The sequence below is a fragment of the Onthophagus taurus genome, chromosome 11 (assembly GCF_036711975.1).
Source record: "Onthophagus taurus isolate NC chromosome 11, IU_Otau_3.0, whole genome shotgun sequence".
Classification (NCBI taxonomy): Eukaryota; Metazoa; Arthropoda; class Insecta; order Coleoptera; family Scarabaeidae; genus Onthophagus; species Onthophagus taurus.
This window is the reverse complement of record NC_091976.1, coordinates 10332475-10357539: the sequence shown is the minus strand read 5'-3', so window position 1 is coordinate 10357539 and position 25065 is coordinate 10332475. Positions and strand designations below refer to the sequence as shown.

At 35.5% G+C, this 25065-nt stretch overlaps 1 protein-coding gene and 5 long non-coding RNA genes across 6 annotated transcripts in view; 4 read left to right on the top strand and 2 right to left on the bottom strand.

The window, feature by feature from the left end:
• The window catches only part of LOC139431697 (uncharacterized), a 193526-nt gene that overhangs the window by 106665 nt on the left and 61796 nt on the right, over positions 1-25065 (top strand). The window lies entirely within an intron of this gene.
• LOC111422201 (uncharacterized) lies at positions 8502-9151 on the bottom strand. The gene is made up of 3 exons (XR_011642006.1): positions 8868-9151; positions 8685-8815; positions 8502-8624 (listed from the first exon to the last, which is right to left on the bottom strand). It is a non-coding gene; the product is annotated as an uncharacterized lncRNA (long non-coding RNA).
• LOC139431979 (uncharacterized) lies at positions 10820-12329 on the bottom strand. Its single transcript, XR_011642005.1, has 2 exons — positions 11811-12329; positions 10820-11726 (listed from the first exon to the last, which is right to left on the bottom strand). It is a non-coding gene; the product is annotated as an uncharacterized lncRNA (long non-coding RNA).
• On the top strand, positions 12509-13012 carry LOC139431696 (uncharacterized). The gene is made up of 3 exons (XR_011641751.1): positions 12509-12613; positions 12666-12796; positions 12857-13012. It is a non-coding gene; the product is annotated as an uncharacterized lncRNA (long non-coding RNA).
• Positions 15108-18258, top strand: LOC139431980 (uncharacterized). The gene is made up of 2 exons (XM_071200305.1): positions 15108-15996; positions 16052-18258. Exon 2 carries the CDS (start codon positions 17294-17296, stop codon positions 18194-18196), a length of 903 nt encoding a protein of 300 aa, XP_071056406.1. The 5' UTR covers positions 15108-15996; positions 16052-17293; the 3' UTR covers positions 18197-18258.
• LOC139431897 (uncharacterized) lies at positions 22363-22803 on the top strand. Its single transcript, XR_011641932.1, has 2 exons — positions 22363-22497; positions 22558-22803. It is a non-coding gene; the product is annotated as an uncharacterized lncRNA (long non-coding RNA).

The following is a 25065-nucleotide window of genomic DNA, read 5'->3' as shown; positions in this document are numbered from 1 at the left end:
ATGATGAATCTAACGCGGAAAATATTTTCGAAGAGTCTACCATGGAAATAGATATTTCCTATGATGGTTTGCAGTTAACAGAAGAAGAGCTGCTCGATTTACCCATTATTTTTGCTGATTCTGAGGATTATGGGCAAGAAAACCTTCACAAAAAATCCCCACAAAGTCTAGAAGTTACGCATATAGACACAGTGAACCAGGATGACACGTTTGTTGAAATTATAAACCAGACAATCCAGGAAGACAAGTTCGTAGATACTACTCACCCAGAGGATAAGCTTGTAGACCCTACAAAACAAGAAACAGTAGAGCGAAGCAAACCCGAAATAAAAGACTTCCTAGTGTATCCAAAAACGCCAGTACGCACTGGAAAACGAGAAACACAAAGATTGCCATTCGTACTAACGTCCTCTACGTTTAAAAAGATCCACGAAGAAAAAGAAAACATTAAAAAAGAAAAGGAACGTAAGAAAGAGCAAAACAAAATTAAAAGATTAGAAAAACAAAAGGAAAAATCTTTAAAGACCGACAAAACAAAGACTCAGAAAGGAACTCTAAAGGACAGATTTTCAAATAGAAACGTAAAACGAATGGTTGAGAATATCAGTACACCAGAAGAAAATTTAACTTGTTATTATCAACCTACTGCTAATGTGAATGCTATTATTGAAAACTTTGAAGAAGATGAATCAGAAACTAAATCTGATGAAGCTAATCTTAATAGTTGCGTCCTAATAAAAAACAATATTAGTGTGAAGAAAGGTATGTGCTATATCTGCATTTGCAATATTCATATAAAGAATACGGGAATTCAATGTCAAAAGTGTAGTAGATCGTATCATGTATCTTGTTTAAAGAAGAAAGATATGTATCAAGATTTTTTTTTGTGTTCAACATGCATTAGGTTATAAGTGCCTAACAGAGAAAACATTATTTGGTTTATATTTGTTTAAATATTTATTGTTGTGTTAATAAATAAATCTGTTTATTTAATATAGGTAGGTTTCTTAATTAGTTAAGCACCTTTTTTTAATTGTCCTCACCTAATATGCAAGTTAACTGTACTTGATTGGTATTAGTGCCAATGACTGGAAATGTCTGTGCCAATTACCCGAAACATAGTGCCAATAACTAACATTTCGCTAAATTTGTATAAATGGCTAAATAATAACATCAAATGATAAGACTTTTAAGCAATATTTTTGAAAATCGTGTATAAACGACTTATTATCACTTATACGTCGAATAAACAAGTTGGTAAAGCAATAAAACTTTATATTACTCAGGTTATTTAATGATATTCCCTTAAACTGCCAATAATTGGGTACTTTACCCTATTTCCTAATTTTTGATCTCTTTCTTTAACTCGATCTTCCTCGATTTGTAAACGTGACATCAATTCATTCAAATTCTGTTTTTCACTTGATACTGATTCCCAAGCACTCACGAAATGTTTCAATTCATCGGGTAAGGACATCAAAACTTTTGTCATCAACATACGGTTGGTAATTTCTTCTCCCATGCACTTCAATTTTCCTTTTAAATCTTGTAATTGAGAGATAAATGCAATTACTCCTTGATTTTCATACTTCATTTCAAAAAATTTTTGTTGTAGTAGGTGAACACTTGTCTCCGATTTCAACTCGTAAACACTTAACAACTTTTCCCACATCTCATATGCATTTTCACACATCATTAAATGACTCATTGGACCTTCTTCTAATCTAGTAATGATCATTTCTTGCGCTTTTGTATCTTTAGCTTCCCAAGCCGCTTTATCTCCATTTTTATCACACTTCTCGGAACCATCAACCACTCCGAGAACATTTTTCGCTTTTAAACAAATTTTCATTTGATACTTCCACAAATTCCAATTTTCCGCCCCTTTAAGTTTGAGCCAAACCGCTCCTGAATCAGCCATTTCAATTTTCGTACACTAATTTTTCTAACCAAGCGACCACGCCTTAAACAAAATTCCCCCTTTTTTTGGTTATGTTTTTTTCTTTCTACGACAATTTCACCGCCCACTAAACAGGTGCTCTGGGCCCATAACCTGTTGTTTTAGTGGAAGAGGGCGTGAAATAAATCCAGAATAACACTTTAGTTTCAGTATATTAGTCAATATTAGTATAATAAAATAACAACTTGTTTTCTTAAACAAAACCCTAACGTTTCCTACAACTGACAATCTACCCAATCTACTACCATCTTTTTTATTCTTTTTACTCTACGTTATCGACATTCTACAACGCCATCTATACCATCTATTTTAACTTAAACTTAAATGCATTTACAACACGTATCCTCATCTGCTTGTAGGCTAAAGTTCACACCATTAATATTCTTTTCTTGAAGTTGTTTATTAATAGCATTCGAAATGTGTATTAATTCATAAGATCCTGTTGGTAGTGCTATCAATACATTATCAATTTTTAAGCAATTGTTTGTTTCATCAATATTTGGAATTGAGTTGTAACCATCAAAGCTTACAAGTGCCAGTTCATATTGATAATTAGAATTCAATTCTATTGTAGGGTGGTAATTTGCTGTTAGAACAGATGTTTTTCCTACTAAATCAAACGTCCACATCCTTCGATTGTTGAAGCTATACTGCGTCTGATGATAAGAAATGTAAACATAAATGACCACAATTACTCATGTCATAGGTTTGATATTGATGGTGATTATATTTAATTATTACATTATTCCCAGCACTCTTGAAATAATTTACAATTTCTTTACTTGGTTTTAAATTACCAAAACTATCGAAATAAGTAATTATATTTCCCTTCTTAATATAGGCTGTCCAATGAGTGCCAGGTCCTTTTATACTATCCAAATTAATAATACCTCTTTCATTATTATTAATACGCACAGGTAATTTATTTTGCATGAATATCCCTCTAAACTCAGGTATCCCCAATATTTTTACATAACGCAGTAAGTCAACGTTTGTTAGCGCTTTCTGCTGTCGTATGGTTTTTCTTGGCGTGCCTTTAAAAAAACACCTAATCCTTTTTTATATGGTTTTAAATACAGACCTTTACCTAAAGCTATTGATTCCATCGTTAGATTATGTCTTTGACTTTCCTTGAGCGCCGCTTGTGCTTGTTTCGCTTTATTGACAGCACTTATAGCGGAAGCAGTGCCACCTGCTAGAGCTCCTAACGCACTTAAACCAGCGAAAATTGGAATGAGCGGAAGTATACCACCGCTTTTCGGAATTGTAATAATTCTAGAACGAGGTTTCTTTTTGGCAATGCCTTTTACGACACGTAAAGCTAACTTCGCAGCAGATTTCAAATCATTAGTACTTGACTCTTTTAATTTAATTTTTGCATTTTTAACGGCTCTATTAAAAGAAATCGCTTTTTCACTTGCTCCTTTCTTCATGATCATCCAATCACTTCAATGGTCAGCAGACAAATGAATATTAAATGTTGAAAGTCAGACTTATATAGGACTCTGTTATACCATAAACATGAAAGTGATAAAACAACCTTACGCATTAAATGTTGATGATTATTCAATCACTTCAATGGTTCACAGACAAATGAACACTATATATATGAATTCAGACTTATATAACAGTTAGTTATACTGTAAACATGAAAGTGATAAAACAGCCTTACGCATTAAATGTTGATGATGTAACAATACAATTTAATAACAATCAATCAACACAAAACAGAAAGCATAGTTATTTATTTCCAAATAATCTACGTTGCATAATATCCGGACCTTCTAACTCTGGTAAAACAAATCTGATAATTAGTCTACTACAGGATCCTAATGGACTATCATTTAAAAATGTGTATGTGTATTCAAAGTCATTGTATCAAAACAAATATGAATATTTGAGAAAATTGCTGCAGCCTATAAAAGGTTTAGGATATTATGAGTATAGCAGTAGTGATGGCATAATGCATCCCTCTAAAGCGGATGAAGATTCAGTTTTTATATTTGATGATGTAGCATGCGATAAACAGTCAGTTATTCGTGATTATTTTTGTATGGGACGACATAAGGCAATAGATAGTTTTTATTTATGTCAAAGTTACACGCATATTCCAAAGCATTTAATACGTGATAATGCAAACTTTTTAATACTTTTCAAACAAGATGATCTAAATTTAAAACATATTTATAATGATCACGTAACAATCGATATGAAATTCAATGACTTTAAGAAAATGTGTGCAATGTGTTGGAAAGACAGATTCGGATTTTTTGTAATCAATAAGGAGGACAATAAGGAGGGGATATGAGCAATGGTAGATATCGTAATGGGTTTCATTACTATATAAAACTGTAATTGTGTATGTTTTTATACATACACAATCAGGCTATCAGTTCTGTGGACCTGGGACAAATCTCATGAAACGCTTAGCACGTGGAGATCCTGATCCTGAAAAGTATCGGTGTTCCAACCGATAAATGCGGTTGATCGGATAAAACAGATCGGTTAAAATCGGTCGGATAAAAACAGATCGGTTAAAACCGGTCGGATAAAACAGATCGCTTATGAACCGACCTGTTAAAACAGTTCCAATAAAACTCTACAGTAAGCACATGCATTAGTCAGTAAGCATTCATTCATTGTACTGAAAACATGGACTCAAAACAATTAACACGAAAGCTTATTAAAACAAGAGCAAATGTGAAAAAGAAATTGGAAAAATTAAAAGAGAGGAAACATAAAACTGAACATTTGCTTCAAGAGCAATATAAAGCAGTAACAACCCCTTTACAAAAAATTATTTCCACAATGAAACATCCTATTAAAGTTATGAAGGAGGAGGGGGAAGAGCTTAAATCTGAGGAAGTTAAAGAAGAACTTAAAACAGTAATACCTACAAAGAAAAGAAGAGTATCAAAAGCAGTACAAGCATCACGTATACCAGAACTTCATCATCATCAACAACAACAAGCGCCTCAATCACCAACAATATCAATAGTAAGCGATGATGATGTTTTTGCAACATCTCCATCACCACCACCACAACCAGCGCAACCATCACCAACTGTAGCAGCAGATGTATCGCCATTACCAGAAATTATGAATATTCCTGAAGAATCATTTTTATTATACTTGGAACAATTTGCTCCTCTAAGAAGATCTTACATTGAGGGCTATGTAAGAGATGATAACAATGAATTCGATTCTAGCAACAAGGGAGTCGTGTTAATATTTTTACTGATAAATATTACATTGGGGATAGTGAAATATCCTTTAGTAGTAAAACTAATGATATAACCATTGCAAATAAAACTTATAATGGTACGAAAGGTCTGTATGAGCTAATTTTCAAGAGGGAGCCAGAACAATTTACTAGTGATGATCAAAAGAATTACGTTGAAATACTTAAAACAACAGCAGCATTAAACAAAAATCAGGATAAAAGCAAACAAATTATGGGTGACAAGTCGGACAAGTACCGTCAAATAATTGCACCTCTTTTAAATTCAACGGAAGGAGTTGTACGACGGAGTAGAGTAAAAAGCGTTCCTGTTCGTATGAGAACTGGAGAAGGTCTCATGGTACTTCCAAATTTTGAAAAGTTAACGTGTCATAGTAAAGTGACCAAACGTTCTAGACAGCCGTTCTCGGCACCAAAACATACTCCATCATGTTATTTAAGCATGTTCTGAATGCTAAATTGATATCTCAAAAATCGAGTGTTCTATGATTTTTAGAACAAATGTCCGCTGGAGTAGATTTTTCTAGAAAAATTCTAATAACTTGAGAACGGCCGAATCAAATTGCAAAAAGTAAAGTTATTTATAAACCTTCGAAACAGACAAATCATGAAACAGTTAACACATCAAAACAAACAATTTCTTGAATCATTGGGTTTACAATTAATAAAATAATAACAATATGAGTATCTTAAACGTCTCGGATAAAGTAGAATTTGATAATTCACTCATACGGATTCAGTATCATAATCATTTACCATACTCATCAAATTCTTTTAACAATAGCGATGAAATTCGTATTGCAATTCAACAACAGGACGTATACACATTACCAAGTCAATCTTTTATTTACGTACAAGGGAAACTATTGAAAGATGATGGAACCGTTGATAAAGATACAAAATTGTCAGTAAATCCGATCGGTCATATGTTTAGTGAAATACGATTTGAATGTAGTGGGAACGTAATTGACAGAGTAAGAAATCCAGGAATAGCTAGCACATTAAAAAATCATTGCTCACTAACAAGAGCAGAATACTATCATGCCTCTAATGCAGGTTTCGAATATACAAATGTTAAAGTAAATGAAAATAAGGGTGATTTTGATTTTTGTGTTCCCCTGAAACATTTTCTTGGTTTCGCCGAAGATTGTAATAAAATTTTGATAAATCTCCGTCAAGAATTAGTTTTAGTACGCAGTAATTCAGACAAGAATGTTATCGAAAGTCTTTTACCTAATATGATAATTAATATTAATAAAATAGTATGGAAAGTCCCTCATGTTTCTGTAGCCGATGTTGAACGTTTAAAACTTTTAGAGTATATAGAACAAGGAATTGAATTAGACATGGGATTTAGATCATTTGATTTACATGAATACCCATCATTACCAAAAAGTAGACAACACACATGGACAATTAAAACATCTACTCAATTAGAAAAGCCTAGATACTTTATATTAGGGTTTCAAACTAATAGAAAAGATAATCCGTTAGGTTCTGCATTACAATTTGACCACTGTAATTTAACAGATATGAAAGTGTTTTTAAATAGTGAGAAATATCCCTATGAAGCTTTAAATTTAAATTTTAAGACAGGTCAAGTTGCAGTTTTATATGAAATGTATTGTAATTTCGCAAAGACCTATTACGATCGAGAACTTGCAGAACCAATGTTTAGCAGAGATACATTTATAGCACATACACCGATTATTGTAATTGATTGTTCACGGCAAAATGATATTTTAAATGTTGGAACCGTTGATATTCGCATTGAATTTGAAACGAGTGAAGAGATACCTAATGCTACTTCCCTCTATTGTTTAATCTTGCATGATCGTGTTTTCAAATATATACCTTTAACTGGTATGATAAATCAAATATAGATTAGGTTGTTCCTACGATCAAATATTTGTTAAGGGAAATCAAAAGAAACAATTTTTGGAAACACGTTACCATAATAATTCAATAGTAACAGATATCGCGTTAGAATTTGCGGAAGAGGATGAGACTAAATTAAATTCAACATCCAATCAATGTTGGTTCCACACCGGCTCTCCAGCAGTATGCTCACAAAACAATGTATTAATTTTAAGAAATTTTTTATGTAAACAAAATAAAGTTACTTGTATTTAAGCTATAAATAAATTAATTTTTACTAAAATGAAAACTACATTATATTTTATATTTAGATTGTTTAATTATTCGCATTTTATGTAGCAATAAGACCTGTTATTTCTAGAAATTTGTTTTTCAAGAAATGTGATATGTAATCTGATACCCTATTGTTCATACTTATGTATCTATATTAATTGTTTTATAAAATATATGTTTTACTTATGAAACGTAAAAAATTTCCGACCGATGACCGTGATGATCATCTGTATGGATATATTTTTTTTTAAATGTAATTGTATAATAAAAGTTATGTATACTTAAAAATTAAATAACAATAATAAATGTATTTCTTAAACACATCATTCTGTTGTTTGTATTTCACCTTCAATTCATCAATCCGCTTAAATTCAATCTAATTTTTAATTTGTATTATTTACATTATAGTCAACTTAAATGTTAATAAATCCTATTATTTTACATTTAAACTGTTAGTATTTGTTAATTTTACCGATTGTTAAATTTTGTATATATTTAATTGTGTGTAAACTTTCAAGATTTTATTTTAAAATGTTTCAATATATTTAAATTGGGTTAATTGGGAAAATTAAATTGTATTATTTAAACCTTTTCCTTCTTTTATTTAAATGTATTTTTTTTTCACGTACATCATTTTTGATAATGAAAATGCATTAAAACAATTTTATAATTTGTATTATTTTTTTTACTTCCTTAATATTAATTATACAATAGCATTTCATTTAGGTCAATTATTCCATTGCTCAGCATTATTGCAGCCGGCGAGGTGCATTGCACTTTACTTAGCGATGCGCCGCGTCGTTTGTCGTAATTTGACACTTCCGCCCGGCGAGGAAAGCATTGTATCGCGTAACTCATAATCAGTTTTACTTTAGAAACCGAACGTGTCTCTGTGTTTTTCTTTTTTTCGGTCTTTGTGAGTTTAAACAAATGAAAAAATTTATTCGAAGTTGAGTTGGATTTACCCGTCAAACGTAAACCGCGCGCAATGTCTCATAGTCGTCTCTGTGTTTTTTTTTGTCTTTTTTTTTCAGCCTTTGTGAGTTTAAACCAAAGATATAAATTTATTCGAAGTTGAGTTGGATTTACCCTTTTTACCATATTTATTGTTATATATAATTGAATTTGTAAAAAAAAGTACCATAACATTAAGAACTAAAGTAGTTTATTGGGATACACGACCAACACGACAAAGGCTAGATAATTGAAAAGAGGCTTCCTTTTATCTTTACCGAGCTTTCGGAAATTTTATTTTTCCTTCTTCATAGGTAACTACAATATTGAAGAACAAAAGTTACAATAGTTAACAAGCAAAACAATTGAACAACTTACAAAAATGGATTGCATAAAGGAACCGAACCAAAGCTAAACATGAGGTCGCAAACTTTGAGCACTAAACATATCTTATAAAAACTATACTTCTAATAATTCACTAAAGGTGAGCAATTAAAGATCAAAAGATACTAAAAATCATTACAAAGTTAATTTTGAAACTATTAAAAAATTATTACTTACAAAGAGAACACGTTAAAATTTTTCGTTAAAAGTTAAGACGCAATAAGTCACGTAAGTTTTTTATACCACAAAAACTGGAAAAGAAACAAGGCTGGCCAACCGTCATCACGGCGAAACACCAAATACACCAAAAGTGACCACTAGGTGGCGTTGAGAGGGGGAATAAAATTGAAATTATGAAAAAGGAAACAAAAACCGAAAAAGAACTAGAAAACCAACGAATCACCCTCAATTGATGTTTGATCCCTTCTACCCCAGTCCTTCATAACAAGGTAACTGTAAATAGAGCTAAGGTTTTGGGTGTCAGTTCTGAAGTTTAAGGAGTTAACCTCTTTATTGATGTAAAACATCTCTAAGAACAATCTCTTTGAATAAATTGATTCTTTATCAACAATCTGAGAATTCTCAAAATTAAAATGGTGACCACTGAGAACATGGTGATGAACCAACGCACTCTTGTTTTCATCTCTAGATTGACAATCACGTTTATGTTGTTTGATCCTAGCATCAAAATACTGACTGGTAGTGCCTATATAGGTTTTTTCGCAATTATTGCAAGGAACCCTATAAATAACATTAGATTGTAAACCTTTAGGAACCAAATCCTCAGTCCTAGAAAAACAGGTGGATAAAGGAAAGGAATTGCATTTAGCAAACTTAACCGAGTCACACCTCAGAACTGAAACAAGTTTATCAGTCAGCCTGGGGACGAAGGGAATCTTAACAAAGTGGGTCCGGGGGCCAGGGAGGCTAGATATGTCGTGCTGGTCGTCACCCTCAGAAGGTTGACTAATATTACGATGGTAAGTACCATTATGATAAAGAATTCTATTAACTAGAACTATCGGATACCCGTTGTTGACGAATATATCCCGGAGCTTTTTTAGGTTAGAGTCAAGAAAGCGGACATCAGAGATGGATCTGACACGGTTCACCATAGCAACCACAGTGTTCAATTTCTGATTGAGAGGATGGTTTGAATGAAAGTTGATAGACCTCCCCGAATATGTTGGCTTAGTATACCAATTTAAACTAATAGTCTGATCTAAATTTCTTATAACAATAGTATCGAGAAAAGGAACACTAGAGTTAGATTCAGTTTCAACCGTGAACTGTAAATGACTATCAAAGTTGTTGAACACATCCATAACATCGTCGATACGGTCGACAGGTACAGCCTTGTTGGACGAGGCAAGAGGAACCATCTCTCATAAAGTTAATGAGTTTAATATAAGGTTAGGAGCTAAGATTCTTAATTTTGAAATTCAAATTACTTGCTATGATTTAAAAAAATAAAAAAGGTTGATGAATCTATTGCGGAGCTGAAAAATAAATTATACAATGTGTTACCCTCTCACATGTGTGGGGAATTTGAGATCAGATTAGCTTTTTCTTATTCAAAGATTTTTAATAGAGTAAAGTGCATTAATGTAAAAAAGTTTAATGTTTTAAAGAATAGTAATTTAAAAAATTCAAAAAAAAATGTTTAATGACAACAAGGGTTGGTTCGTCAATAATACATCTATCCAAATACCTGAAGATGTCAAAGATTTTTTGTCATTGGGACCTAAGTTTGGCTTAATCCCTGATACCACTACTTTGTCTGTTCCTAAGCTTTTAGCAGATGTAGAGTCTATAATTAAAGTTTTGCCTAGTAATTTACAAAACATAAAAAGAGCTCAAGTTACAAACATTATGACTAATTTTCTTAATGGACACCAACACTTGAATAGTACCCAGCTGTTTTTGAAGAGGAGTTTGATCTCTACAAAAAGGTTTTTGAGGCTCGAAAGAGAGGACCCGATTCTTATATTAAGAGCAGATAAAGGACAGGTTACAGTAGCTATGTTTAAATCAGAATATATATCTAAGTCTTTAGACTTATTTAACGATCAGTCCACTTATTGTATTTTGGATAGGGACCCCACTTCAAAGATACAAAACAGAAACAATAAATTTTCAAAAATTTTATTAGAAAGGGAATACATTGATAAGAGATTGTATAACAGCCTTAGATGTCACAATGGTGTCATTCCCAAATATTATGGGTTGCCGAAGATCCACAAGGTGAACTGCCCTTTGAGACCCATCATATCTTTTGTAGGTTCCCCCACATACCACTTGTCAGAGTTCCTGTCAGGTATTCTGAAACTTTCTTTTAGTGAGAGAACTTCCTACAGTATCAAGGATACTTTCTCTTTTGTAGAGAAAATTAGGGATATAAAACTCCCCCCTAACTTTATGCTTATCTCACTTGATGTGGTGTCTCTCTTCACCAACATACCTCTCAACTTGGTGAGAGATATATTGTTACAAAATTGGGACCTAGTAAGTTCTGTCACTCCTATTGATATGGATTTGTTTTTACAACTGATAGTGTTCTTGTTTGAGTCTTCGGTATTTACTTTCAATGATGTTATTTACAGTCAAAAATTTGGCACTCCAATGGGTAGTCCTTTGAGCCCCATCTTGGCCACTATGGTGATGGATCATCTTCTCGATCAATGTATTCCTTTGTTGGGTTTTTCTCTTCCTTTTATCTACAAGTATGTGGACGATATAATTTGCGCTGTACCTGTCGACCGTATCGACGATGTTATGGATGTGTTCAACAACTTTGATAGTCATTTACAGTTCACGGTTGAAACTGAATCTAACTCTAGTGTTCCTTTTCTCGATACTATTGTTATAAGAAATTTAGATCAGACTATTAGTTTAAATTGGTATACTAAGCCAACATATTCGGGGAGATATATCAACTTTCATTCAAACCATCCTCTCAATCAGAAATTGAACACTGTGGTTGCTATGGTGAACCGTGTCAGATCCATCTCTGATGTCCGCTTTCTTGACTCTAACCTAAAAAAGCTCCGGGATATATTCGTCAACAACGGGTATCCGATAGTTCTAGTTAATAGAATTCTTTATCATAATGGTACTTACCATCGTAATATTAGTCAACCTTCTGAGGGTGACGACCAGCACGACATATCTAGCCTCCCTGGCCCCCGGACCCACTTTGTTAAGATTCCCTTCGTCCCCAGGCTGACTGATAAACTTGTTTCAGTTCTGAGGTGTGACTCGGTTAAGTTTGCTAAATGCAATTCCTTTCCTTTATCCACCTGTTTTTCTAGGACTGAGGATTTGGTTCCTAAAGGTTTACAATCTAATGTTATTTATAGGGTTCCTTGCAATAATTGCGAAAAAACCTATATAGGCACTACCAGTCAGTATTTTGATGCTAGGATCAAACAACATAAACGTGATTGTCAATCTAGAGATGAAAACAAGAGTGCGTTGGTTCATCACCATGTTCTCAGTGGTCACCATTTTAATTTTGAGAATTCTCAGATTGTTGATAAAGAATCAATTTATTCAAAGAGATTGTTCTTAGAGATGTTTTACATCAATAAAGAGGTTAACTCCTTAAACTTCAGAACTGACACCCAAAACCTTAGCTCTATTTACAGCTACCTTGTTATGAAGGACTGGGGTAGAAGGGATCAAACATCAATTGAGTGTGATTCGTTGGTTTTCTAGTTCTTTTTCGGTTTTTGTTTCCTTTTTCATAATTTCAATTTTATTCCCCCTCTCAACGCCACCTAGTGGTCACTTTTGGTGTATTTCGTGTTTCGCCGTGATGACGGTTGGCCAGCCTTGTTTCTTTTCCAGTTTTTGTGGTATAAAAAACTTACGTGACTTATTGCGTCTTAACTTTTAACGAAAAATTTTAACGTGTTCTCTTTGTAAGTAATAATTTTTTAATAGTTTCAAAATTAACTTTGTAATGATTTTTAGTATCTTTTGATCTTTAATTGCTCACCTTTAGTGAATTATTAGAAGTATAGTTTTTATAAGATATGTTTAGTGCTCAAAGTTTGCGACCTCATGTTTAGCTTTGGTTCGGTTCCTTTATGCAATCCATTTTTGTAAGTTGTTCAATTGTTTTGCTTGTTAACTATTGTAACTTTTGTTCTTCAATATTGTAGTTACCTATGAAGAAGGAAAAATAAAATTTCCGAAAGCTCGGTAAAGATAAAAGGAAGCCTCTTTTCAATTATCTAGCCTTTGTCGTGTTGGTCGTGTATCCCAATAAACTACTTTAGTTCCTAACAGTAACGACCGTTACTACTCCTAAATCATAACATTAAGGTTTTTATTATTTTTTTACTATTTATTATGTAATTAAAATGTTTATTAATACTTTTATTGGGTTGATTGGAGGGAAAAATTAAATTGTCTTAAATTGTGTTATTATTATTTTCCGGAATATTCCCAAGTTCCTGCTTTTTTCTCCTCCGCCATAGGTTGGTACCCTTCCCTATCCTTTTACATTGGGCTGATGACGTCACGGAGGAGCGGAGGAGCAATTTCCGGTCTAGAATCGGCGTTTCTATACTACTGTGTAAGTATTTATTTAAAAAAGTTATCTTTTTATTTATTTATCTTTCTTTAAGAAAATTGAAAAAGTTAAGTTGAAAGAATTGAATTAAAAAAAATAAATTATAACAAAGGTTTGTTTACATTTTCTTATAAAACTTTTGAACAAAAAAAAAATATGTTCGTTTCCCTACAAAAATCGTTGATTCCAAAAGAAAATTGATACGTTCTGACCTTGAAATTTTGTTGACGATGGTTTTTCAAAAAAAAGTAATATCCTCCAGGGACGATCTCCACAGCAGTAGCAGTAATCCTTCTTCGTGAAAGGACAATGATTATTGCAATGGCTTAGATCTTAGGTTTCACAAACTGTCTAATTTTTGCTCCTTTTAAATAGGATATGAATTACCCCAAAATTAAAAGCCTAAAGTGGAAAGAAAATCGAAAACGATGTGTTAGATTTAATTAAGAAAAAAAAAATTTAAATTTGATCACAAATGTAAATGGATTAAAGATAAATTAAATGACTTTAATAAAAGTTAAAAAAAACTAGATGAAACTTACCTCCGATCTTCGAGGTCTCAGTCAGTAAAAAAAAACTGTTTAATTTTCGTTAAAATAATTAACTCCGGAATAACTCCGTAAATTTATATTCCTTCAGGAATTATAAAATAAAATGAATATCTTCGTGATGACTTCGCTAACAGCGGATATGTCCAAAATAATCCAAAAGTTAAATCACAAAACTCAAAAATTTTGGCAACAAGTTCACAAGATAGGTCTTTAACGACCGACTTGGTAAAAGAGAGAGAATCTCATATCCGGATTTCTTTAAATACCGAATAAAAAAAATGTGAACTTAACGTCACATCTGGTACCAACAAAATCAAAATATGTTCAGAATAAATTTGTTTATAAATAATTCCTACGTGAAATTTATGAAACTTTAATTTAGAATTCTAATAAAATTAAATAATAAATAATAATAAAAATGAAATTGAAAAGTGAAAAGAACTGAATTAGAGAAACGATAGACTAACTAAATTGAATAATTAAAAAAATAAAATAATCTTATCAGAGACAGCCATTTTTGGAAAGGGTAACTAAAGAAAAATAGGACTCTGCATCGTCACTGTAAAAAAAAAGAACATATTCTCTACAAATAAACAAAACTTTGCATCTCTAAATAGAATTAAATGAAAAAAAGAAAATTGGAAACAGTAGTAGATAAAAGCCGATTCTAGAACCTCCTCTCAGAACCTCAGGTCAAGGCCAAGGCCAAGGTCACGTTGAGTGACCATGACCTTGACCTTGCCCTGAGGTTCTGGGAGGAGGTTCCAGAATCGGCTATTGCAAAGGGGGTCGTTGACCAGTAACCTTGACCTAAACAATGACCTTTACTTTGAGCTCACCTCAGGTCAAGATCACGTTTAGTGACCATGACCTTGATCAGTAACCTTGACCTGAACAATGACCTTTACTTTGATCTCAACGGAGACCTTGAAGTCAACCTTAATTGTGACCATTACATTGACCGTGTACGTGACCTGAAATGAAGGTTACACGACGTGAGGCCATTGAAAACCCCACTTCGGAGGAGGTATGCTTTAAATAGCAGATAGAAAATCGTGTTCAACAGTATTGAAGTAAGAGTGTTGTGAACATAAAGAAATTGAGGAACTTGTAGCTCCTATTTTAAGCAGTTTACATCGCTTAAATATAATGGCATCGAGAAATCCAATTAAAGTCATCGATATGCAAGGGTTTACTTTATCTTCGGGATTTCGAGTTAAAGAATTGGCTATCGGTGATGGTGAGTCGATTTCCCATTTCATATTTCAACCTGATATAACTTATGAAAGACTCAATAAGCGAGAATGTCGACAAGTGCGTTGGGAGGAGAATAACTTACACCATTTGCATTACGAGAATGGATATGTGCCCTATAATCAACTGAAAGACATTCTGGAACAGCATACATGCGGAGTGGAGGTGGTGTTTGTAAAGGGATCTCAAAAAGAAAAGGTATTGAGAGACCTATTATCATCGGTAAAGCCAGTGATTATTAATTTACAAGATAATATATATTGCCCTTTGCTTTCGTTGAGTCAAAATTCTTGCGCATATCATTATAAATCGGAAAGCAGTTGTGCAATTGAAAATGTTAAATTAATTTTAAAATTTTTAAAAATGGATTTAGATTAGTGTTAAAATTTAAAATTTAAATAAATTAATTTTTATTGTACTGACTTTTTTTATTCAATTTAAATGTATCACATTCCTAATCCTAATATATAAAATGGAAAAGAAAAACAACCGAATTAAATTTCATTTAATTTATTGAACTCGTCTTTAATAAATGATAAACAATTGCATATCTTTTTAACGTATTATTTATGGTGTCAACTCGACGCCCCCGAGTTAGCAGTTCATGATGTTTTTTTTTGGTGTACTCAAGTCGAGTGATGACTCTTCTCGGGTGCTCCCGGAGGAGTGGAGCATGACCGGGTTGGATTTACTTTGAGCTCACCTCAGGTCAAGATCACGTTGAGTGACTATGACATTGATCAGTAACCTTGACCTGAACAATGACCTTTACTTTGACCTCAACGGAGAACTTGAAGTCAACCTTAATTGTGACCGTGACGTCCCCACCTAAAATGATGTGCATAAATAGCAAGTCAGGTTCATAAAAGATTAGTTTCATTGAAATCATCCGACGTAGTGGTGACATAACAACGCAGAACAAGTAAGTCCATAAACACTTGTCTTACAGCAGAAGTATTAATGTTATATATACTTAGTGGGTTCCAGACAACAATATACAAAAGCACCGAAGAGAAGTCTCGAGGTTCAACAGGCGGTGTCCAAAAAAGCGAGCATAAGTCCAAAGGTGATAAAACCCTCGTTGACACCCGTGGCATCTGAAGAGGTGTTAAAACAAGAAAAGTTTAATACAGTTATAGAGTGTGGTAACAATATGCAAGCGGTCGCTGATGGAAAAGATTCGTTTGCAGACTTAAGCCCTTTTATTATGACGCAAAGTGTTAACGGTAATAATGAAGTAGTTTCGAGAATAGATAACATGGAGAGCTTAACCAACATGTCGGACAGTACAGTAAGAGCAAGTAGAGGTCCTCTATTTTCGGAAACAGTGTATGCACTAAATAAGAGCCGCACGAAATGTGTGGCAATAGGATTAAGTGCTGACTTACATTTTGAACCAGTGGTAAGGTTAATGGGAAAAGGTCAATGTTTAACATTAACGGAAAACGATTGGCACAACATTATTATGTATAAGTCAACAATCACAAACAGTTTTGCTAATCAGTCTCCGTCGCAGATAGTGTTGTGTGGTGTCAGTATATCGTGCGATTGGATGGAAAACGTTTGCAAGATTTTAAAGTTGGAGAGGGGTGGAGAATATGTATATATTGCATATGAATCGTTGCATGAGCTTTGGAACGTAGCAGATTTAGTAGCAACTCGACTGAAATTATTGAGAACTGTGAATTACAAAGCATATTATGATAGTGTTATAAACGCGTTAGCTGCAATGGATGGAGATGTGAAACGTAATATGTTAACGATGCTCAATGAATCGTGTTCTGAACAAATATGTATAAGTAAGGAAGTGATGTTGTACAATTTCGATAAAATCTTGTTGGATGTAGATTTGTTTAAATTATTTCACAATCAATAAAGACATGGGTAAGGTGCGGATTGATGAGAGTAAAAATGAGATGCATAGAATGTATGCATGGACTTATGCGTATAGACAATCACGAAAGTGTAATTGGGAGGAAATGTATTTAGATCGTCTTAGATTTAAGAATAGAATAAGTTATGTAAATGATATGTTACACCTGTACTTAAGCAGCGAATTTAGAAATAAGATTTTTCATGAAAGATTTAAATATGTAATGACTTAAAATAAATAAAAATTTTTTTCAAATGTGAGCGTATTATTAACCATCCAATATTCACCGAATAATGTGCGAAAGCTATTAAATATAATGGTATGAATGTTAGGACAGTGAAACAGTATGCATCGATCAAGCAAACGGTCTGGTCGAGGTATTGTGAATACATTAATCAATAAGCTTCCGATAGAACTACATTTGCCAGGTTATAATTATTGCGGTCCGGGAACCAAATTGGTAAAGAGATTAGTTCGTGGAGATCGGGGAGTGAATAAATTAGACGACGCCTGTAAAACGCATGATATTGCCTACGCAGCGACATCGAATTTAGCTGAGCGACACATAGCCGATAAAGAGTTGTATAAGACGGCGAAAGAGCGGTTGAGAAGTAAAGACGCAAGCTTAGGAGAGCGACTATCGTCGGCGTTAGTGTCAACGATAATGAAAGGAAAAACAATAATGGGTATGGGAATGCAAATTCGTGCCCTAAGACGTAGAGGGACAACTCGTCAGAAGTTGAAACGTGGCGGTAAGTTGTCGTTTACGCAGGCAATGAACTTAGTGCGGCGAGCGATTGCACAGACCAACAGTACGAATACAAAGGGAGATGTACAAGTGGGTTACAATCTGTTGAAACCTTATCAAGGTAGAATACTTAAACCGCGCGGAAAAATAATCAAGATTCCCAAGACGGGAGGTTTTTTACCCTTAATACTTGCAGCTTTGGGTGCTCTCGGTTCTTTAGGCGGAGGTGCAGCAGCTATTGCAAAAACCGTAAACGAAGCAAAAATAGCAAGGGAGCAGTTACAAGAAGCCCAACGTCACAATCGGGCTATGGAACCAAAAGCGATCGGCAGCGGTTTGTATATTAAACCATATAAGCAAGGTTGCGGACTAGTCATGAAAACGGTATCACGAAAATCAAAGCGACTAAAACGCCCCAAGAGGGCGAACAAAATTGGTACAGGAATGTTTATTAATCCATATAAAAAGGGTTGTGGTTATAAAACTGTAGCAAAAAACTAATAAAAATACCCCAACATTCTTTAACGGATGTAGAGTTAAGGCGATATGCACGAGCGCTTGATCTGTTAAACTTTCGTGTGGTGTACATGAGAAACAATTTACCGAAGAAAATCCGAAAACGAGAGAGTGGGATAATAAATCTTGATAATCGTACGGGTCCCGGTACTCACTGGACAGCTTACAACAAGGATGGTGTAAATGTTAACTACTTTGACAGTTATGGAGATTTACGACCACCGATTGAAGTGGAGAAGTATTTTATATCGGATGGGGGGAGAAATATTGTGAGGTATAATTATCGACGATATCAAAAAGAAGATCAAACAAATTGTGGACAATTGTGTCTGCATTTCTTAGATAGTTTAAATACCAAGGAAGTATCCGTGTAAGATTAGTCTTGAGAACAACAATGGAACAAGATACAATACATACAAGTTATACATTTACGCTCACCGGAAGGGGGTCGGAGTTGTCTTGTAACTTTAACCCACCGATTTATTTGAATGAACTCGGTACATACGAGTTAGCTCTTTTAAATTTCGAAACGTTCAATACGTTACCTAATATCGATTCAACAAACAATATTTTACAATATGAAGATCATATGGGAAATTTTACAGAGAATATTGAAATACCGCTAGGAACATACGATATTAACGATATTAACGAATACGTTAAAAAAACATTAACAGCGAGGAATATTCTCAGCGTGACTACACCGGGTACACAGATACGCATAAGAGGTAATAATAATACGCAACGTGCTGAGATAAAAACAAACCGGCGAATAAATTTTGCTAGCGATAATTCAATCGGTTCCTTACTTGGTTTTAACCCTAAAGTTATACCTAAAAACACGATAACAGAATCGGATCATATCGTGAATATAAATAAAACGAATGCATTACAAATTTATTGTAATTTGAGCTCCGGATCGTATACGAATGGACAACCCATGCACGTGTTGTATCATTTCTTCCCGAACGTACCGGCTGGTTTTAAAATAATAGAAGCTCCGCAACAACCGATTTACTTACCTGTTACAACGAACGTGATTAGTACATTAATAGTACGCATACTTGATCAGGACGGTCAGTTGGTAAACTTCAGAGACGAAGAAGTGACCGTGAGAGTGCACTTGAAATCGGTGTGAGTAGTAGGGTATTTAATATGGGTATAGTGTACGACGTTCGAAGAAAAGCACAGGAAAATCTGGGTGATAGAGTAATGTATAAAACGGTACGAAAGGATGTAAAACCTAACAGTAAGCGAAAATCAACTACCCAGTTAACACGCGTCAATCGTCAGTATTTAAGCAACTTAGGTTTTCAACTACTATAAATGGAGTCCTTAAACGTCACGGAGAAAATAAAAGTAGATAACTCGATTGTAAGTTACGAATATCATTCCCATCAACCGTTTGGTTCTACTAGCTTCGGTAACAATGATGAAATTCGTATAGGCATACCCGAAATAGACAATTACACATTGCCTCATGAAAGTTTTTTGTATGTGGAAGGGAGCGTACGTAAACTGGATGCGAGTGGTAAAGCAACAAAAGATGCTAGTGCAACTGCAAAATTGATAAATAATCCTGTAGCGTTTATGTTCAGTGATATTCGCTATCTTATAAATGGTGTTCAAATAGATGGAGTGAGAAACGTGGGGTTAACATCATGTATGAAAGGATACTTTTCGTATACCCCTCACGATATAATAAAGTTGGCGAACGCAGGTTGGAACATGGGCGAGGATCTGCTAGGTCAAGTGGTCCCAACATCCCCTGTAACGGATGCAATAATGGATAAAAATGGAAATTTTGGATTGAGTGTACCGCTAAAGACATTAATAGGGTTTGCTGAAGATTTTAAAACAATTGTGATGAATGTGAGACAAGAGCTAGTGTTAATTCGTAATAATGATGATAATGATGTGCTTGTGAATACGGTAGAAGAACCGTTACAGTTAAAAATCGATAAAGTTGTGTGGAGAATGCCCCATCTAGCCGTAGGCTTACGAGAACAATTAGCTCTAACAAAAATAGCAGGACGAAATATTGATCTGCAAATACCTTTTCGCAGTTGGGAAGTACATGAATATCCTTCTTTACCTCAAACAACAAAGCATTCATGGGCTGTGAAAACAGCTCCGCAGTTGGAAACACCTAGATTTATAATAATTGGGTTTCAAACAAAGAAGAAAGGAAAACAGTTGGCGAACATGGCAACCTTTGATAATGTAAAACTCACCAATTTGACGGTATTCCTAAACGGTGAACGCTACCCATACGATAATCTGAACGTAGACTTTGATAGTAATCGTGTCGCAGTGTTATATGACATGTATACACGCTTTCAAAAGTCCTACTATGGGAAGGAAGGAGAACCATTACTCACTCCGAAACAATTTATTGAAAATTATCCACTGATTGGAATTGATTGTACATATCAAGCAGAAGCGCTACACAAAAGTGGGGTAGAAATACGGATAGAATTTACGACAAAAAATCCGATTCCTGATGGTACCACAGCATACTGTTTAGTTTTACATGATAAGGCGTTTCAATATTCTCCACTAACAAAAATCGTCAAACAAATGACTTGAGTATGGGGAAAGAAGGGTTGGTAGTGTGTAGTTGGATCGGATCCTGAGCCGCATCGCACCCGTAGCTCATCATCCGAAATGTGAGACTTCTATATTCAGCGTAAACAAAAAAAAGTCGTAGAGTATAAGTTGTGCGACAGATTTCTACGGCTGCATAGTATGGATAATCGTGTTGATGTACGGAAGCAAGATGTATTCAAATAAAACTCAATACATAATTCTCGATATACAAGGTTTCATGGTCAACGAAGATCAGTTCGTACCTAAAGAATTAGCATCATGTGATAGTAACAAATGCATAACCCACCACGTTTTTCAACCGAGTAGCAGTATAGCTTCATTACCATCTAAATATAGGAATACTGCAAACTGGTTAATGACACATCATCATTGCATCGACTGGAAAGTTGGTTTTATCCATCCAATGGAATTCGACGCCATAGTCAAATATCTGTGTCGGAATGTCAAGAAAGTGTATGTTAAAGGACCTGAAAAAATTAAATTTTTAAGACATATTATTTCCGCGCCGATATTTGCGTTGGAAGGTAGTATCTATAAACTTGAGATGGGTATACCGAGCTGTGCTTTTCACTCGCGACGAAGAAGTATGTGCGCTCTTTCCAATGTACGCCACTTACAAGAAGTTGTCGAAGAGGGGGTGCAAAACAAGGATGCGAAAGACAGTCGGTGACTATAAAGCAGAGACAAGTCGTAATGGGGGATAGTTAAGAGCTGGTTGCGATGGAACAAGTGTTCACTGTGTTTGGGTGTTGGCCACTTACATCTGCCAAGAAAGTGTACAGCGTAATGAAAAAATATGAACAAGATGCCTCATTTGCGAACATTCCAGCTCGTGATTTAAAATATTTACCAACACAGTATTATTTCGATAAAGTACCATCTATGGAATTACGAAGAATTTGGACCCAACTACCGTTCACCTACCAGCAATCGAAAATGTTACAAATGAAGTTACCGTGTCTTGAACATTATAATAATGATTGTGCGGAAACTCATTTCGATGGACCACCACCACCTAAAATGCATTGTATTAAATGTACGTTAGAAAAGAAATAAATGTTATTTTTTTATCCATATTGATGAGTTTTATTTAAAGAAACCCCCTCCCCTCCCCTTCCCCCTCCCCCTCCCCCTCCCCCTCCCCCTCCCCCTCCCCCTCCCCCTCCCCCTCCCCCTCCCCACCCCCTCCCCTCCCCCTCCCCTGCCCCGCGCGGGGGGGTGGGGCAGGGGAGGGGGAGGGGAGGGGGAGGGGGGAGGGGGGGATTGTAACCCCCCTTGAGTCACGGGCGAAGATAAGGTCCGAACGACCTCGCATTCTCAGACAGTATGACCTCCCCTTGGGCCACAGGCGATAACAAGGAGAAAACCTGGACAACCTCGCATTCCCAGACAGTATGACCTCCCCTTCAGTCACAGGCGATAACAAGGAGAAGACCTAAACGACCTCGCATTCCCAGACAGTTGACCGGACAAATACCTGTTCACTAACCCGTACTTAAAGGTAGTGGAAAGTGGGTTACTCCTCACTCCGTGTGCAGCAGTCGCTGAGTGATATAGTAGTGTACAAAAGACGATAATTCCTTAAAAAGTGTGTTTACAATAATAACAGATTTTGTTAAAAACTGTGTTTTTCCGACCACGAAGAAATCGCCTTCTGCTAGAAAACCATTTGAAAAGTAAGTTACATCAATACAATTTTTATCGGTTTTCTTCATGTATGTTTGTGATGATTTCAGGTATTAATTGTTATACGCTGAGAAAAGTGGTTCTTCAGCGCATTGCAAACCTGTCAGACGTGATAGAAAACCATTTGAAAAGTAAGTTACATCAATACAATTTTTATCGGTTTTCTTCATGTATGTTTGTGATGATTTCAGACATTAATTGTTATACGCTGAGAAAAGTGGTTCTTCAGCGCATTGCAAACTTGTCAGACGTGAGCGAACGTATAATTTTAATAAAATAATCCAAATTTTTTGTAACCCTTTTGATTCCTTGAAGTCTTTCCCATTATGCTTCACTTAATTGGTAACAGCCACGCTCGTGCAAGCGATAATACCGATGGTATGACCGACCCACTGGTTGCCGTGCTGCCACGCAATAACGACAGTACGAATGTTGTTGAGTCAAGCCTACCGTCGTTACCATTATATTGCAGCGGCAACTTTGACGGTTTGAGTCGTACCATGCAGGATTTCACTACAGACCCACCACTGTACGAGCAAATAATGAATGAGCTCCGGTCACAGCCAGGGAACGACAATGGTGCGATTGTTACCACCAGTCCAACCTTGTCGTCCTACGGCTTAACTCGCATCAGTATGGAGATACGAGAAGAAGGAACATATCAGGAAGTTGTTGTGCCACCTGAACCTGCTACCAATCAGGCCGACGTGGTACAACCACTTCCAGATATTGTACATACGGATGTCACAAGTCAAGCACCTGCTGAAAACCAGGTGCTTGCGGCACCGTCTGTACCAGCGACGGAAGACGTATCCCAACCCTCCGATAGGATATGTGTTTCGCCTGTCTTCTCGAGTGGACCCATACGGTACACATCCCGCCGTATAAAAAAACGCGTCAACTTGTTGTCAAGGGGTTGCGTGAAACAAACTACCCGCCCAAACCCTTCTCCTGCTTCACAAGACTCCTGTAGATTGCTGCGCAACGCATTAGCCAAACCTCCCCGTAACACACGAAGAGTACCTACACTCGCTACAGTAACCAGACCTGCAACGGTGGTTACATCTCCACCAGAGGTGACCATCGACATCCGTGACAGCCCGCCAACTATCACAACTATCCCACCACAAAATGTGGTGTTCCCACCACCTTTACCTATCCCTACTATCCCTACTATCCCGCAGAGGCAAAATCTTCCAGCTGTAAATACCGCACATCCCGACCCATGGGTTGATGCGTTTCTGCATTCAACAACCAACTTGGCAAGCAGTCTTTTGTCCCAAGAGGATTTTTTCATCTTGGGCTTGAAACCTCAATTGCAAACCAAAGTGACGACTTTGGAACATCATAAGCGCCACTTCGTGAACGCGTTGAATGCAGTAAACCAGAATCCCACCGTCTGCTTTGCTGCTTCTTCAAACATCCTTAACATGTACAACACCAAAATTAACCTGTATAAGTCCCTTCTCAGGCTGCTGCCTGACAACGGTTAATAGCGTTTTTTTTTTGAAGCTCGTTCAGTTTTTTGTCTCTTGCAGTGTTAACGTTGCAGGAGTTGGCTATGGAGAGCGTTAATTCGACGATTTCCCGTAAAGACCGTACGTTGCGGTTAGTAGATGTTTTACCAAAGACTCTACTACTAAACGTAATGTACAGCTGGGACATATGCTTCTGGCGTCGAATATCCCGAAAGGGCGATCGAATCAATCTTGGGGAGGTTTGCTTCCCCACCGTGGAACGCTTTGGAAAGAAAATGTCGCAAGGCACCGTACATAAGTTGTTCCACGGTTCTCCGGTTGATTGGAGTTCAACTTTCGGAGTGGGTCTTCAGTATCAAGCAAGGTATGTTTTTTATGAATCACATTTGGGCAACCTTTGCTATCGTTGTCGACGCCGCCTACACCATATTAGTATAACGAACGTTTTACAACTGGATTGTCGTGTGAAATTGCGCTCGAAAATAAAGTATGCATCTTCTGAACGATTGCAGACTATTATTTTAAATAAAAAATATTGGTGTGCGATGTGTTGTCGTGTGTCTTTGTTTCGAGTCTGTTTTAAACCACAACTTGAGGAGGATCAAAGTACTGAGGAATTGTCGGAGGGATGTCTCAGCAACTAATATGTTGTAGGTGGTTTTTTCAAATTTGTACACCATCCTTGTATGATACTGAAAATCGTTCGAATTGATGATATGACAACAAGTTCGCTTCCTTTTCACCTTTTCCGCTCCCATGCTTTTGTTTATATGTATTATTAATTATTTATTTGAATATTTACCGTATCTACTTATTGTTACCGCTCCCATGCTTTTGTTAATATGTATTATTAATTACTTATTTGAATATTTACCGTATCTACTTATTGTTAATTTAATACTAAGTAGTGTAAATTGTACTGTGACTTACACTGCTTTATTTTGTTTAATCACATAACATCTGTATGTGAATAACCCACTGGTGGTTCTACTACATCAACCATACAGATACTTTTGAAATCATGATAATAAATAATTTTGTAAATTTATGTATACCACGTCTTATTGTAAAATAAATATT